This window comes from Gopherus evgoodei, chromosome 1 (genome assembly GCF_007399415.2).
Source record: "Gopherus evgoodei ecotype Sinaloan lineage chromosome 1, rGopEvg1_v1.p, whole genome shotgun sequence".
Taxonomy (NCBI): Eukaryota; Metazoa; Chordata; order Testudines; family Testudinidae; genus Gopherus; species Gopherus evgoodei.
In genome coordinates, this window is record NC_044322.1 from 224,514,540 (window position 1) to 224,532,235 (window position 17,696).

Sequence of the window (17,696 nt, forward strand, 5' to 3'; positions counted from 1 at the left end):
CTCATCAGCACAGGGACTGCGCCCACTGCTTGATCTATGTAATGCCCTCATGAAAACTATTGCTGCACCCAGTGGTTTATAGTTCTGGGGCCGCTTGTGAGGACACAACCACACATACTGATTTATTACTGGAGGGCCACTGATGAGCACTGGTCAGCACATACTCGGTTATTATTCAAATGTCAGGGCTGAGCCTTGGAGTCAGACATTCTGCTCTGTTACTGTAGGGTTTGTTATTGTAGGGTTACCCTTGGTCACTGGGATTGCACGCATGGGAGTGTTGCAAGTTGTCTGTGATCACTAGGGTGGCGCACGCCAGTTTATTATTATTGGGCCTGTGGTCACTGACATCGAGGCGTGTCCCCTCAGGTGTATGATTTGCTCCCCGTGAAGGAGATCAGGGGTTATAATTACCGAGAGCACCATTTGGAGGAAGAAGACGATAACCCTTGTGTGAAACTCGACAACATCATTTTAAATGGATTCATCTACGGACCCATTTCTCCTGACAGTGAAGAGGACGCCTACAACATTCTCAAGGTGAGTGCCACATCTCCCTTTAGTGTGTGAAATCACTGTTAGTTCAGAAGATTTCCTCACTGTGTTCTTGGGTGAGCAAACTCCTGTCATAGCCCATAGCTGCTGTCTGAGTGCACTTAGCTGGGTGCTTGTTAGCCAGCACATTCGAGGTAATAACTAAAGCAGGGCCAGAAAACCCCAGATGGGAACCCCTCATCACTGAGGTCTGAATGCCTCTCTCAACCACTGAACTCTAGAGGTTTCCCATCACTAATTTAAACATGACAAAGAGACATCCTAACAACTGGGGTAAAGAAATAGAGCCCAGAAATGGGCAACTCAGCCTCTGCAGCAATTTTGTCAAAGAGGTCTTGTCCCACATGCTGTCTATCCCGTCTATGTAGGTCTCTTAAGTGTCAGTCTCCATTTTGTCTAGACACCCACATGCACACACATGCACACATGTGCTGAGTGTTGCTCTGAGCCAGCACCCAGGGTAATTATCCAGCCCCACCTTGTAAGGGTTTGGTGTCCTGCGGGATCTCAGGTTTGTTCCCAGTGGGACTTGCTCCCAAATCACCCAAAACCCAGCACACCTGACAATCACTGTTAGGAGTCTCAGCAGAGAGGCAGGGGATGGACTGTGCCAGAGAGCCTGAACTCCCTCCAGGGCAGGGATGAGGCAGGGGCTGAGTGCATAGTGGAAGCTTGCACTGCTTGTGCCTCTGATGAACCTGCTCTGAGGACACACTCCAGCTGCTGGTCCGATGCCTTTCAGTGACATAGACCTCGCCCTTGGCTTCCCGCCAGCCACACTGGCATTGACTTCTCAGGCCTTAGTATCTGCTCTTGCAATGACCCATCCCTGCTCTGTGATAGGTCTGTCACATCCTAATCCAGTCCAGACGGCACGTTTATCTCCTGACATATGGTTTACTTTACCACATGGCTGTCTGGGTTATCTTTTTACAGGAGATGGGTTTAAAGGTCTTCACCAGCACCAAGGTCCGTAAGCCCAGACTCTGCATGGAGAGAATGTATGGTGTATCTGGACCATATATACCTGTGGCAGCTGGTATTGGTAGTAAAAGAGCCTGCTTTGTTTTACCCCACTTATATCCCCTTGTTAGCTGCTTTTCCTACTTTCACCCTCCCCTCCCTTTCACCCTCTCCTCTGCATGGAAACTAGACCAATTGAACCAGACTCTGTTCTCAGCTGTTCTGGCTGAAATTCACTAACGTCAGTCCTGAAATAGGAATCTGGTCCATTTCCACCTGCTCGCTCACCTACCTGTTTGCTCCACCTGATTGCTAACCTTTCACCAGCTAAGGAAATATGCACTGTTGTAACTACACTGATGCAGTGGCACCTTGCATCCCCTAATGCAGATTTGCTGCACTGGCACAAAATGGCTGCTAAATCTTGCTGACTTTGGTTGCAGCTCTCTCAGCCTGGGACAGAACAGTTTCCATTTCTAGATTTTCACCTTCCAGCAAGTGCTAGAGAAAAAACTAAGCAGAAAAAGAGCCAGGTTCAATGAGGAGGGAGTGTGAACCCAGGGGGAGAGTTTAGGATTGGGAATCAGGAAATCTGTACTCCATTCTCAGGTCTCTCATCAGCTTGAACTTGGAAGTGAATCATTTCACTTCTTTGTGCCTTAATATTCCTATCTTTAAAAGGGAACTAATTATACTTAGTCTTGTGAAGAACTCTGAGATTGGATGGCTAAATTTAGTGTTAATTATGCTCTCAGTTAGCTAGTGGAAATGAAGAGTAACCAGATCAGATTACTGACCCTCTAATCGAATGTCCGCATTCCTACTGTAGAACGTCAGACTACTGGTCTATATATGGCAGTCTCCTGTCTCCTGACCATATTGGATCAGCACTGTCTTCTTTTTAGTGAAGGATCCCTCTTCAGACAGTGGCCAATGGTGGCTGCTTCAGAGTAAGGTGGAAAACCTTGGTAATACCCCTCACTGTGCAGTACTGTGGGGCAAATTTCTTCCTGGTCTATGGCTTCTTATCAGCTTGTATCCTGATACACGAGAACTGATATCCCTGACCATGTGAACCCTAGCTGGTGTCACTAGTGTTGCTGCTACTCCTAGTCATATACAAACATAATTTTTTTTCCTGTGAATCTGACTCAGCTACTGCATCTATAATGTCTTGGGGTAGTGAGTTCCACAGGTTAATTCCATATTGAAGTGGATATAGGCAGGGCTCTAGGAGTTGCTTCAACACAGTCATCACATCTGGACTCCCCATACACTCTGGGATTGGAGGTGGCGGAATAAATATGTCCTGTAAGAGGTGCAGAAGTCTTTAGAAAGCAAACAGTTTGAGATCACAATAAGGCAATGGAGATGTTTTTTCAATGACTTTGAAAAAGGTTCTAAAAACATGATGACGCTGGGGGGAGTGGCGTGCGGAAGAGAATGCCTGGTTGCAAGCAGAGACAGGTCTAAGTTTGGGTCTGAACAAGACTGACGTTTGTGAGGAAGGGTTAATAGATCTTGGGTTTAGGATCAGGCCTATCACTAACTGGAAACAAAGTGCCATGGTTTAGAATAAGGTCTAACATATTATGTCCTCTCTCCTCTCACCATACCCTGCACCCCTAATGTCTAAAAAAGAACGTACGTCTGTGCCGATGTATGCACTCAGTTTGGATGCAGTCGATCATGTGCCTCACATCATCGATCATGGCCCAGTGGAGACCATCCGGAAGTATTTCCCTGAGACGTGGATTTGGGATTTAGTTACAGTGAAGTAAGTGATGATTATGGGATGTGATGAGTGTGGTCAACTGGGTTACAGAGACATTCAGAAGAAGTTGCTCAAACACCATGAGATGTGCTTATATCCATCTGTGATAGATGGAGTACCTTTTGTAGATAGAATAGAGAGAGACAAGCATGAGGGATGGATAGGCAGGCAGAGGAAAGGCAAGAAGTAACTAGTTCTACTAATATACCACATCCACTCCTTCTCCTTTCAGTATATGGGAGACGGTTAATTGTGTGGGTCACAATAGACAATCCCCTGTAAATTGATCCATCACTATGTGGCCCACCTGGGATATGTGTGTGTGTGTGTGTGTGTGTGTGTGTGTGTGTGTGTGTGTGTGTGTGTGTGTGTGTGTGTGTGTGTGTGTGTGTGTTAGAGGGAGATGTAATTTCTATTTGGTCCTAGCTTTGGTGCAGAAGTCGCTATTAGCTATGCATTTCATCCTTTTCTGTATCCATGTGTCTGAGGGATTTTCTGTTGTTCACTGTGGAATCTCAACCCCAGTCTTGTTACTTGGATGATTCTTCTGCAGAGCTGAATGTAGGATGGGATGGGAGGAAGTGGTCTGCAATGAGCCTACAATAGCCGACCAGCATGCACACCCCCAGTGCTCCTGAGGGACCCTGTAGTTACAAAGGGTTGTGGGGGTGTAATTCAGGATGCCGTGAAGGACACAGTTGTTTTCCCCAAAGCTAGGAAAGCTCCCCTCATCTCCTTGTTCTTGTTTTGTCACTAGGTCTGTCGGAAGTGCTGATCTGGCCGTGACCATCCCCGACACCATAACAGAATGGAAAGCCAATGCGTTCTGCACTTCAAGTGACACTGGTTTTGGCTTGTCCCCGACTGTGTCCCTCAGAGCCTTCCAGCCCTTCTTCGTGGAGCTCACTCTGCCCTACTCCGTGGTGCGCGGCGAGGCCTTCATGCTAAGGGCCACTGTCTTCAACTACCTGACCCGCTGCATCAGGGTAAGGGACACTCCCAGCTTTGCTCAGAAGGGACCAGGGAGGAGACCACATGGGGCAGTTGCAACATGGCTTCCCATCCAGGGGAGGCAAATAATTGGCCCCTAGAAAAGTGTCTTCTTACAGTGGAAAGAAATGGGTGATGGGAAAGAGGAATCTGATTGGTTCCTGTGTGTTACCATAGGGGTACAGAGTGGGCGTTATGAAAGAAGGAATCTGTTTGGCTGACAAAGGTTTGCAAGCTGCAGATATACCTGACAACAACTTCCTGTGTGGCTGAAGGCACCTGGCCTTAGACATCCTGTGCCTATCTCATGACCTCCAAGCAAGATACCTGGGGTGACCAAACACTGTACATCACCCCTTACACTAGTGGAAACTCCACGCTTCCCAGAATGAATACATGTGCTTGGCCTTTAGCCTCATGCCACACAACAGCTGCACTACAGGCTCTGGGAAACTCGCTGGCCTGTTGCATCCATGGAAACAGCACGGACTCTTTAGCCCCAGTAGCCTGCAGTATATTTCTGCTCCAGCACAAGGGACTGGAGGGGACTCAGGAAGGGGGTCCCTGCAAAGTTATGGTGACTTTTCTCTCAGCTTTTATTTAAATGGGTTTCATTCTAGATAAAGAGAAGCGGGAACAAACTTTACAGTGTTAAGGGCCCTGAAGGCCCTCTCATCTGCTTCCCCATCCCTTTCCTTCCCTTCACTACACTCACTGATGGTCCGCATTCTGTTCTCTCTCAGCTACTGCCAGATAGCCTCCCACCCCCCACAGCCAGCACTTCACCTCCTCCCCTAACAAGACACCAGAGGGCTCAGACTCATACCAAGGTGGTAAATTTAGGGTCACCACTTTGTCTTTATTCCCACAACTGGTCCCGAATCCCTCAGGCCCTGCAATCACCTGTTTCTTCAGAGCCATGCACCCAACTCACTGCCCCTCTTCAGTTTCCTGCACATCCCCAAACCACAGTACCTCTCAGGTTTCCCCACCTCAATCCCTGCCCCACCAAATCCCTGTGACCCTCAAACTCTCTGCCCCCTCTCCTCCCCTGCACTGTCCCATCTCCATTTACTCCCAAACCTTTTGAACCCCTCTCTCTGCCTGCCTGATGGCACCTCTCTGTACAATTGACAGGTCAGCATCTCACTGGCTTCATCTGATGGCTTCCGGGCTACCCCTGTGGAGAAGGAAGAAGAATCTTATTGTCTCTGTGTGAACGGACGGAAAACAGTGTCTTGGGCTGCGACCCCAAAATCTCTGGGTAAGGGACCTGGCAACTCCAAAATCTCAGGATCAGGGACCAATGGATGGCTCTAAAACCTCTGTGTGAGGGACCAAGTGGCTTCAAAATTTCTGGATCCGATTCAGGATGGCTCCATCCTCTCTGGAAGGGACTGATCTACTGTGAAAGGAGGGAGGCTGGCCTTATGGCTGAGGCACTGGACAGGACCCAGGAGACCTGGACTCAGTGTCCAGCTCTTGGGCAAATCAGTGTCCCTGTGCCTCAGCTTCCCCATCTGATTACTGAGATGGGGGCCATATAAATACTGGTTGGGTCTGAAGTTTCTGGAAAAGGAAGATGATGGCTCTGACACCATGCAAGGGTCTTGGCAGCAGAATCTGAAGACCTGCCCCTGCACTCCCCTCCTCTCCGTCTTGCCCAACCCCCTTTTGATGTAGCCACTGAAGCTGATGAGTTTGAAGGCTGCCACAGAGCTGTGCAAAAGTGCTAACCTGCACAATGTGACTTGAGCTCTGCCGTCTTTAGAGAAGTTTCCATGTAATCTCTGGAGCTGCAAAGCAGAACACCATGCAAATGACACTGGCACCCCTGTAGCTGCGGTGCCTGGCAGAACACTTATCCTTCTTTGTTTCAGGTAATGTAAATTTCTCAGTGAGTGCTGAAGCCCTGAAGACAGATCTGCCCTGCGGGAACGAGGTAGTGGAGATCCCGGACAAAGGGCGGAAGGACACGGTGATCAAACAGCTGTTAGTGGAGGTAGGTGGGTTGTTTAGTCCCTGTGGTATAGAGAAGCCATGATAACTTACTGCTGTGTTGTGACAACTGATATAATGCTGCAGGTCTTCTTGGTTTATAGGGAAGCCATAATGACTTAATATGATCTCAGCAATAACACGTTCTCTAACGCTGTAAAGAGAAGCAGCAATAAGTCACTATATTAGCCAGTATAAACTGTAATACTGCATAACTTCTTACAGAAGAATACTGGTATCTTGTTACACCGTGTGATTGAAATAATAAGCAAAGGTGATAAGTTCGTCACAGATGTGTCTTTTGGAACAGAAACCATGACTTTTAGGTTTTGTCCATAACAAGTCATGGAATCAAGCCCTCAGCAATGGAAATTGGCATAGTTTCATTAAATTCAATGCAGCTGTGCAGATTTACACCAGCTGTGGATGTGGATCATAGTCCTGGTAAACAGAGCTGTGTGAATAACCAATTTTTTGGTCCACTGGCCAAACTAAAACATAAAAAAAAAAAAGAATTATTTTGGGTCAACCCGAACGGAAATGTTTCAGGTTTTTTTGGTGAACCAAAACAGTCAAAAAAATGTAGTTTCAAGTCCAACAAAATATTTGATTTGACCTGACATGAAATGTATTTTTCTCTTTCAATCTTTTTACCCTTTTAAAAAAAATAGCATTGAACTAAAATGAAAATGAAAAAAAGGAATTTTGAACTGAAAAATATTTGGGGTTTTTTTAATTGAAAAAATTTGGTGAGTGTAGCACACATATGAGAAATGTTTTGGTTAACCTGAATCTTCATTTTACAGTAAAGAAAAGCCTTTCCAAAAATTTACTTTTTTTCTTGTAAATCTTGCTATCCCATTCTCTAATAGGTCACTTCCAGGACCTGTAATGAACCTTGTGCTTATGTGACCAGTGTAGTAGAGTATGGGAGAGTGTGATGTTATTGATATAAACTGGGACCATATAGAACATGGTTTGCAACCATGGTCCTGTAGTGGCACCCAATCTTATGTAAAGGGGGTCATATAAGGTGTCTAAGACCAGATTATGGGTTGATGGCTATGATTATGCTATCTGTTTGTCTGTATCATTTTGTAGTGGAAGTTATGAGTATTGGCTGTATACTGTCTGTATTTCAACTTTGTGCTGTATTTCTGGGAAAAATCCCAGGCAAGTGGGTGTTAGCTCTGCCTAGCCTGCTTGATGGCCCATTAAGGACCATCAGCTACACAACTGACCCATTGAGAGGAGGCAGATATGCCTTGTAACTCAGCAGAGAGTGCAGGAACTTGCCCATATGACTGCAGACTCCATTTTGCTGTAATTTTCCACAGTAAGAACAAACAAGCCTGAACTAAGAACTTTGCCATTATTGTATGTAATTGAATAAACCTTTTGATTTTAGATTCTAAAGGACTGGCAACAGCATGATTTGTGGGTAAGATCTGATGTGTATATTGACCTGCCGACTACGCCACTGTGACGATGTGGTTCTGGCAGGACCCAACTGAGAGTGCCAATTCAGGACCAATTGCTCAAACAGGGCAGTGACAGTCCGAGGCTGGGGTTTTTCCACCTCTAAGGCAAACCAAACCAGCCAGACAAAAATGACTTCAGTTTCACCCCACTGACTAACCACAAGTCACACAAGCAATTTCCTTAGACACTCCAGTCTCCCAGTATCACCACCAGTGCCACTCATCCTGGGGATGAATGGTTATGAAAACCAACACCCCAGTAAAAGACAAAGGTTTTCTCGGTCCCAAGGGACCAAGCCCCAGACCCAGGTCAATATACACATCAGATCTTACCCACAAATCACGCTGTTGCCAATCCTTTAGAATCTAAAATCTAAAGGTTTATTCATAAAAGGAAAAAGATAGAGATGAGAGCTAGAATTGGTTAAATGGAATCAATTACATACAGCAAAGGCAAAGTTCTTAGTTCAGGCTTGTAGCACTGATGAAGTAAACTGCAGGTTCAAATCAAGTCTCTGGAGAACATCCCCCGCTGGGATGGGTCATCAGTCTCTTGTAGCGAAGTCCCTTCAGAGATAGGAAGCAGGATTGAAGACAAGATGGAGATGAGGCATCAGCCTTATATAGGCTCTTCCAGGTGTAAGAACACTCCTTTGTTCTTACTGTGGAAAATTACAGCAAAATGGAGTCTGCAGTCATATGGGCAAGTTCCTGCACACCCTGCTGAGTTACAAGGCGTATCTGCCTCCTCTCAATGGGTCACTTGTGTAGCTGATGGTCCTTAATGGGCCATCAAGCAGGCTAGGCAGAGCTAACAATCACTTGCCTGGGATTTTTCCCAGAAATACAGCACAAAGTTGAAATACAGACAGTATACAGCCAATACTCATAACTTCCACTACAAAATGATACAGACATACAGACAGCATAATCATAGCCATCAATCCATAACCTGGTTTAAACACCGTATATGACCCCCTTTACATAAGATTGGGTGCCACTACAGGACCATGGTTGCAAACCATGTTCTATATGGTCCCAGTTTATATCAATAACGTCACAGAGAGTGACTGCCTCTAAAACATTTTTGAATTATTTATGAATTATCATTATTTATTTTAAATCACTTAACTTCATAATTAAAAAAAAATCTCAAGATAATGTGAGCCGTTTTTGGAGGACATATTTTTCTATAAATTTGTCTCTTGCAGTATTTTGTGATGAGGATCCCATGGCTGTTTCCATTTTTTTTAAATGACACCCAACGAGACTTAACAATAACTCCTAATATAAACCTCCATAGCTATTCTCTGTAATAGAGAAGTAGTGATAGCTTGTTATATAGTCTGATCAGAGCAATATGACGTGATAAAAGATGGCCACTCCTCTCTCCATTATAGGAAAGCACTAATCATTTTTAAATAGCGTGATGTAAGCAGTAACACATGACCTAATACTGCAGCTCATCTCTGAGTTACAGAAACACAGCCCACCTTTTTCAGCAAGGCAAAGATACAATTCACATTATTGAATCGACGCAGAAAAAACCACTCTCTAAACTTCAAGGCAAGAATGAATCCTGTGGCCAGTTCTGCGTGCCACACTTTAGGAAAGACGTGAGCAAATTGGAGAGAGTCCAAAGGAGAGTAACAAAAATGAAAAAACCTGATGTATGAGGAAAGATTGGAAGAATTATGCATATTTAGTCTAGAGAAGAGATGGCTGAGGGGAGAACAAGATAACAGTCTTCAAATATGTGCTATAAAGGAAATGGTGATCAGTTGTTCTCCATGTCCACCAAGGGTAAAACAAGAAATAATTGGCTTAGATTGCAGCAAGAGAGATTTAGGTGTGATACTGGGAATAACTTTCTAACTGTAAGACTCGTAGACTCATAGACTTTAGGGTCAGAAGGGACCAATATGATCATCTAGTCTGACCTCTTGCAAAAAGCAGGCCACAGAACCCTACCCATCCACTTCTATAACAAACCCTTAACCTATGTCTGAGTTATTGAAGTCTTCAAATTGTGGTTTGAAGACCTCAAGCTGCAGAGAATCCACCAGCAAGTGACCCGTGCCCCACACTGCAGAGGAAGGCGAAAAACCTCCAGGGCCTCTGCCAAACTGCCCCAAGAGTAGGTAAACACTGGCCCGGGTTACCTGGGAAGGCTGCGGATTCCCAGTTATTGCAGGTTTAAGAACAGTTTGGACAAACACCTGTCCAGGATAGTTTAGATATACTTGGTTCTGCCATGTTTTGAGCAGGATGGATTAGATGGCCTCTCAAGGTCCCTTCTAGCCCTACATTTCTGTGATTCTCTCATGTTACAGTAAATGTGTTTTGGCTTTTGCTTTAAAGTTCTCCCATGTGCCAAGTGAAATTTGAATTATAACTTGGCTCCTTTTTCAACATATAGGGACCCAAAGAACTGTGAAACTCTCTTCACAACAAAATTCAAAATAAATGATTTCTAAACCTCTTCAGCTGAAAAATATTCACTTTGCTGGGATGTAGGGGGGGTACTAATCTTGCCCTGTTATTTTAAAGTACTGAATACTCGGATGGAATCAGAAATGCTCTATCGGATGGAATCAGAAATGCTCATCTGTGTATGCTAGGCTAGCAAAGAGTTAGAGCTGGTTGGAAAACAGGATTTTTTTCCCCAGTGAATTTTCCACCAGAAAAAAAGAGTCTTTAAAACATCTTTGATCACTGAATTTGGATTTCCTGTGAAATGTTCAAAATTAAACTCAACAGCCGATTTGTCGCTGAGATTACTTTTGAAAAGACATTTTGAAACAAAGCAAAAACCATTAATATTCACCTTAAATTTGGTTTTAGTAGGGATGGAGTCGACTTTTGGATTCTCTCCCCTCCCCCCTGCCATACACACACACTTTTTAAAACTTTTTACTTTGTTCAACTGAAGAAAGAAAGGGAAAGGTTTTTTAAAAGTGTGAGAAAGTGAGGGAAAGCCCCTTTTCATGCTTGGCTACCGGTTTCCATCTGGCAAATGTTGGAAAACAGTTATTAAAAGGGGGGAAACTGACTATTTTCAGAATAAAAATTTGCAGGGGAGGGATGTGTTCCAAAACCAAAAATTGATTTGACTAAACACTCTTTTTTCACAACGTTTAGTTCCTGAGTTTTAGTCAGAATTGTTCTGGTCATTTCAATAAATAACAGGGCTTCTTCTTTAGCTCAAGCCTTGGGGGTCTGGGCCTTTGGAGCAGGAGGAGCTGAGTTCTATCCCTACAGGACTAATTGGCCACAGTGTGTAATGGTGAATTTCTAGGTGGCCCTGCAGTCATTACAATATGTCATTTCAGGACACTGAGCGCTTTGGGCCTGACCCAGCAAAGCTTGCTTTAGTTTAGGCACATGAGTTGTCCCATTGACCTCAATCAGGCTTAAAGTTTAACACTTGACAGGATCGAGCCCCTACATCACTTCATTAGCATCACGGCATATTATCAGCACCAGCACATGGTGTAAAGCTGAAAGTTCTCTCTGCGTAACAAGGAAAGTCCAGGTTTTACAGTGTGCTACCAGCAACTAATCACCCATGGTAGAGCACTGCAATATCCTCCCCTTGGGAGTGAGGAGGCGATAACTTGTTAGTAGCCAATATCCAACCATTATCTGCTGGCTTCATAAGAATTATTATTACATGAGAATTTGCTAGTCTCCCTCTTTCTCTGATTCATGCTCTGCTCTTTCTTTCTTTCTTTCTTTCTTTCTTTCTTTCTTTCTTTCTTTCTTCACCTTAGCATTTTCCCTTCTCCTAATCTCTCCCCATCACCCCTGGCCATATGTTTCTGCCACCAGGTGCTCAGTGTCTCTGCAGGTTCTCACCTCTCTCATTTTCCTTCCCCTTCCCTTTTCCTCCCCAACCCGAAGCCTGAAGGGCTTGAGAAGGAAACGACCTACAACTTCCTGCTCTGTGCAGCTGGTAAGAGCCTCACCCCTCCTGACCTGCCTCTGCAAAGGGAAGGCTGGAAACCCTGAGTGTCCGAGGGGAAGCGCTAACTGGAAGCAGTAATATGGAAATGAGAAAGTGGGACACCTCCAGCTGGATAACGAGGAAATGTTTCCTAGCACTGAAGGGCTGGAATGGACCCCAAGGGAAGGGCTGGAAGCCTAGGTCTTAGGGATCATTCCTGGCCTGGGTCCTGTGGGGATGGGCTAGATGGGAATTAATGGGGCTTTCCTCTTCTCTCACTCTCTGAATCCATGGAGTGAAATTACAAACGGGAAGGTACCAAAGAAAGAGCTGGAGACTGCAGTTCACTTGTCTCACCAGGTGATGGCACCTCACTCCATGTGGAGGGCTGAGCCGGGGGCGAGGGGGATCCAAGCCTGAGAGGGGAGTTGCGGATGGGTGGGGAGTTCACTATAAAGCTATGGAGGAATGGAGCTGCTAAAGTTAGGGAGCCCCTGTGCAGTGCCAGGGGAAAGACAGCAGCAGGGATAGTGTCCTAGCTCCTGTGCTGGGGCCTGGTCACTGTTACACAGGGGGGATTTTACTACAATCCCATCTATGTCACTTTTCCCCAGGAAAGACAGCGCCACAGACAATGTCCCTGAAGCTCCCAGAGAACGTGGTGCAGGGATCAGCCAGAGCCTATTTCTCAGTGCTGGGTAAGTGAGCCCGAAGAGCTTGGCTGTGGGTGCTGCTGCCGTTCCCTCCCCCTTCCTGACATTAGTGGTCTTTTCACCCATTCCACTCCTCACCCCGTTGTGCACCCATCACAGCCCCTCCATTTATCCCCCAGCTGCCCACTGCTGTAGTCACTAGCTGGCACTTCACCTCTTTTTCTCTCTCCTTCCCCACACCTCTGCCTCTGGGCCCATGTCTCTAGCTATTCATCCAGCCTAGTGCTCCCATCTGTCCTTCCAACAACATGCCCTTCACTTTGCCTTTCATGTGTCCCTTCTCTCTCAGAGAATATTTCTCTGTTTCCTCCTTTTCTGTGTTGTGTGTGTCTCTCTTTCCCTCCTATTGCCTGTGATCTCACAAGCCTGTTATGGATGTCTCACACTAGCATCCTTGCTCTGCGGTGCACTATGCCTCCGCGAGATGGCTCTGTGCGACACTGACTCCCTGTGTCTCCATCCCCAGGCGATATCCTGGGCACAGCCATGCAGAACCTTCAGCAGCTTCTCCAGATGCCCTTTGGATGTGGGGAGCAGAACATGGTCCTGTTTGCCCCCAACATCTACGTCCTGGACTATCTGAATAAGACGGGGCAGCTGAGCGAGGAGACCAAATCCAAGGCTACTGGATACTTAGTCAGTGGTGAGGAGGGACGGGGCTTTTGTTTCTTCACTTGCTCCCTTCCAAGGTTGTGCTGGGAGCTTTTTGTGTCTGCCTTGCTCAGATAATGCTCCCACTGGGAAGGATGGACGGACTGAGGGGACCACCTGTCTCTTGGGGGGAGGGGAATGCATTGTACCTCCTCAGCCCTTTCATCCCATTGCTCTCCAGTGTGTGAGCCCAGTGATAATTCACTCTTGCCCCAGCAAACCAGACTTGGCTCCCAGATGGCCTGTGTATAGGCCTTTCCTAGCCATTAGAGTATTGGCAGCACCGTCACAACTGACCCTTCATCATTTACCTTTGAACCAGGGCCTCTGACACTCCCTCTCCCCAACCCCGCCCCAGAGGTCAGAGGTTCCCTTTCCCAGGAGTTACTCTGAGTAGTTGCTCCATTAATGGTTGGTGTTACAATAGATCGCTTCCCAACAGGGGGTGCCATAGCATGGTAGCATGCTTAGATCTAGGGTGACATCTAGGAACACAGAGAACTCTACTCTCTGGAAGTGCACGATGGGAGAAGATGGGTCCATGTGGACATAGCCAGGGTGCTGCACTGCACTGGGTGCATTTCTGCTGATGACATGCAAGGCGGAGAAGAAGAGCTGGGTTGATTCTGCAGGCCTGGCAGCAGTAAATGTAGCAAAACCTGGGTTTAAGCCTTATTGTCACTAGAAGAGATTTATCTATTTGTAACACATTTAGCCAACTTAGAATCATAGACTATCAGGGTTGGAATGGACCTCAGGAGGTCATCTAGTCCCACCCCCTGCTCAAAGCACAGGTGCCCCTTCACCCTGCCCCCGGCCTGGCCCCAACTCAGCCTCCTCCGTTTCCCTATTGAACTCCTCCCCAAATCCCCACCCCTGCCCTGCCTCTTCCCCAAGCACACTGCATTCCTCCTCGGTGAGGAGCACCCACCAATTTTTCCCCGTGGGTACTCCAGCCCCTGAGCACCCATGAAGTCGGGGCCTATGGCAGGAGCAATCCCCAACTAAATCAGCCCAGATAGGGCTTTGTCAAGCTGGGCCTTAAAAACCTCGAAGGAAGGACTTGTAGTTTTAATATGTTTGTTGATCAAGGTAAACTGTAAGCTCGTCGCTAAGGTTAACTCAACCAGCCAACATGTGTGAAACTACAAGTGCCTTCTCTGTGTTAGGATTGAAACACGTGTTAGCTGGCAATGATGGTAATGCTCCTTTATTCTTAATGTGGCCATGACCTTTGCCAGTAAAGCCAGTAGCCATGACTCTGAACACACCTGGAGTAGAGCCGCTGAGTGACAAGAGGCCCTTTCCACATCATCGCTTTTCAGAAGAGCCCCAGCTTGGGTCACACCTTTAATTATTCCTCATTCTCCATTTCTGCTCTACCCTGTTTTTAATGAGCGTTAGCAATCTTTCAGAGACAGCCTTCCCATTTATTTATTTTAGGTGCTGCAAAGGGATCCTTGAACCTGGTATAGGTGGCTATTAGATGCACATCATAACCCTGTTGCTTGTACCTTCTTTTAATGCCTAACAGAAGACCAAGGCCACTCTGCTGAGACACTGAGGCTGTTTTTAGGAATGGGAGGCCTGCCTGGCTTGTGTACTCTACATCGGACCTGCTTCTGCGTCTAAGGCTTGATCTAAACCCAGCTTTGTACCAGTGTAACTATTTCAGTTAGGAGGTGATAGTTTACCAAAATAATTGAATCAGTACAACCCCTAGTGTGGATGCAGTTCTACCCCCTTCCCATCTGGGAAAAAGCTGTATTGGTGTTAGCACTTTTATACTGTCCTAACTACATACACTCTGCGGGAGTCACAGCATTTTAATACTAAGGGTACAATTAAAACAGGATCTTCGTGTGTAGACAGGGCTGAAGATTGTCTTTTCCTGGCTGACATCTACAGCTGGACATTATTGCAGTGAAACACAACTTTATTCTCCCTTTCAGGTTACCAGACACAGCTGAAGTACAAACACCAGGATGGCTCCTACAGCACATTTGGGCCACGTTATGGGCAACCAGGGAACACCTGGTAAGATTTCAGTACTGCTGAATTCTTTCTCTTCTCTTGTTTTAACCTGGAGCTTGCCCACTGTTAACAGGTGCTGATCATGAAGGGGCAGAGGCGAGGGGAGGAGCTGTAGAGCTGATGATGTGGGATAAGGCAACTATGAGAGCTGGTAGGGAAGGGAGATCTCCTTTAGTTCATATGCTAGAGGCCTGCAATTTTGGCTTAATAACCATTTACAGCCCCCTGATTCCCTGCTCAGCTCAGGTTAGAGAAGCCTAGAGGCTGTTCTAACTTGCTCCAGCTGGCCACTGTCCCCTGAGGACCATACATCAGCTAGGTGTCTCTAGAACACAGCACACTCCAGCCACTCACTCTCTGTACCAGGGGCTATGTGGAAGGTTGTGTAAAGGGGTCAGCCAAAGATTCCCCGGCTGGTGACTTGCTGGTAGTTTTAGCTCCCTTTGTGTTACCTGAGCAGGGTGCAGAGGTCAGAACAGGGCAGAGAATCCATCCCAAAGACCTGATTGTGGATACTTGTCCCTTCTGGAATTATATGTTCGATCCTCAGCTAGGAAAGTTTAGCCACCACTGCTCTCAGGATAAGGAGGAGGCTGGTAAGAGGGTGGAGCCATCCCAGCCCCTCAATGCTTAGTGCATGCCTTGCAGGGTAAACAAACAGGTTCTGCAGGGAGTGGCAGTGGGCAGCTCTGCAGGGGTTGCTCTTCCCTCTGCCACTATTAACTCTATTGCCCCAGTGTGGTGCTAGGAGGCGCTGTGCTGCAGGGAGCGAGGTGGGTGGCTCAGTAAGGCATATTGTCTCTCTGAGTGCTGACCCCAGTCTGATGCTAGGGGGCGCTGTGCTGCTGTTTTTATAATAAAATGCAGAGCCAGTGTCCTGGCCATTCCTGGTCACTGAAGATTGTGCGGGCTGTTCTCTCAAGGGCTCTGGACAACCACCTTCTACCCCTAAAGTGTGCCCTGGCTGTTCAAAACCGATGCAGGAAGATGGCTCACTTCCTGTCCTAAAGTGGGCAGTTTTGCTGTGCCCTGTCAGACGGCTGCTGAGTCTTTCCCCCAGGCTCTGCTGCATGTCAGTAGGTGGCTGAGTGAGATAATGGTTCCCTGGCCCATGGCCACCAGCTGTCCGGCCTCTGCTGCTTCCATTCAGGCTGGCGATGCCCCAGGACCCCGTCCCCTCTAGTGAGCACAGGGCATGGGTGGGAGCTCTCACTGCTGTCCACTCTGTCTCAGGCTGACGGCCTTCGTCCTCAAGTCCTTCGCACAGGCCCGCTCTCACATCTTCATCGAGGAGAAGCACATCCAGGACTCCCTGGCCTGGCTTGCTGGCAAGCAGAAGGACAACGGCTGCTTCCGCAGCTCCGGGACGCTCCTGAACAATGCCATAAAGGTGACGTATCCGCCCAGACAGCTTCCCATGGGCCTCATGGGACCCATACAAGACTCCAGTGACATGGAGAAAGCCTGCAACTACGCATGGGAATTGCACAGCCACTGCAGCACATGGGGCTGGAGCAGGGGGCTTGGAAATGTGGCAGATGGAATCTGCCAAGGGAGGCAAGAGCAGGGTAGAACCATACTGTACATGGAGTGACCATGGCTAGGGGAAAGAAGAGAGGCAGGTACATGGAAGCTACCACAGTGTGGGAAGAACAGGGATGTAGAACGCCCCGGGAGGAGGTGCCAGTGGGCGGGGTTTATGGGTTAATGTCTCTCTCTGTGGTTCCCTGCAGGGTGGGGTGGACGATGAGGTCACGCTCTCTGCCTACATCACCATCGCGCTGCTGGAGATTCCTCTGCCCATCACTGTACGTACCTGTAACCCCTCAAGCCACAAACAGAGCTGGGGACCCCTAAGTCACAGCCTCCCATCCCGAGAGAGAAGCCTTTAAAAAGGGGGAAATCTAGTCAGAAAAGACTTTAACTGGAGGTCCAAATCTGGAACTGGAATTTCCCTGCAGCTTCCCTTCCAGTCCAGGATGCTTGTTCTGTCTCATCTCTTATCCTCTTATATGATCTTTTTTAAAAAACTTTTCAGGCAGTGTTTGCTTGATCCTCTCTTACACACCTACAGCTTAGAGTTTTACAGATATTTAACACTTGGGTAAAAAACACTTAACCCCTTGGCAGTTGGCAGTAGCCAAATGGGTCCCCATCAAGGGCTGATTTCTGTTCTCCTTCAGTTAGGTCTGTCCACATCCAGAAACTGCACTGGTAAAAGTTTTATTATCAGGGAGCAACCAAAAAGACTATATCGGTGCAGTGAGTTCACACTGGGCCACTTGTGCCAGTGTGTTATGTTCATCTAGTATCAGGCCAGACTGGCAAAAGTGTGGCGCATTGTGGGTAGACATCCCAGTGTCCTCTGTGCCGCTTTCAGCGGCATTGCTTTGTGTGGAAATTTTGCTGCGTAGCTTTCGCTGTGCTTGTGGGAAATGTTCACTCAGCAGCGAGTGGGAAAAGGTAGCAAGTAGCAGGAACAGCTGTGGCTGTGGAGAATGTGCTAACTGTGTAAAAGCCAGGCGGGCTTCCCATCTTGGGACCCTTGGTTCAAAAGTGCTACCAGAGAATCTCTGTTAAAGGGAATGTTG

The 17,696-nt window shown here is 47.1% G+C and overlaps 1 protein-coding gene across 2 annotated transcripts in view; it reads left to right on the forward strand.

The window, feature by feature from the left end:
- Nucleotides 1-17,696, forward strand: part of LOC115636997 (alpha-2-macroglobulin-like) — a 58,524-nt gene that overhangs the window by 20,732 nt on the left and 20,096 nt on the right. The window contains exons 16-27 of one of the 2 annotated variants that reach the window (XM_030537800.1): nucleotides 370-540; nucleotides 1,492-1,600; nucleotides 3,160-3,295; nucleotides 4,050-4,278; nucleotides 5,420-5,546; nucleotides 6,163-6,284; nucleotides 11,665-11,716; nucleotides 12,322-12,405; nucleotides 12,887-13,063; nucleotides 15,024-15,108; nucleotides 16,339-16,495; nucleotides 16,839-16,913. In XM_030537800.1, coding sequence (XP_030393660.1) covers nucleotides 370-540; nucleotides 1,492-1,600; nucleotides 3,160-3,295; nucleotides 4,050-4,278; nucleotides 5,420-5,546; nucleotides 6,163-6,284; nucleotides 11,665-11,716; nucleotides 12,322-12,405; nucleotides 12,887-13,063; nucleotides 15,024-15,108; nucleotides 16,339-16,495; nucleotides 16,839-16,913 — 1,524 coding nt within the window. The remainder of the gene's footprint in view (nucleotides 1-369; nucleotides 541-1,491; nucleotides 1,601-3,159; nucleotides 3,296-4,049; nucleotides 4,279-5,419; nucleotides 5,547-6,162; nucleotides 6,285-11,664; nucleotides 11,717-12,321; nucleotides 12,406-12,886; nucleotides 13,064-15,023; nucleotides 15,109-16,338; nucleotides 16,496-16,838; nucleotides 16,914-17,696) is intronic. The other variant, XM_030537807.1, reaches the window with a different exon arrangement.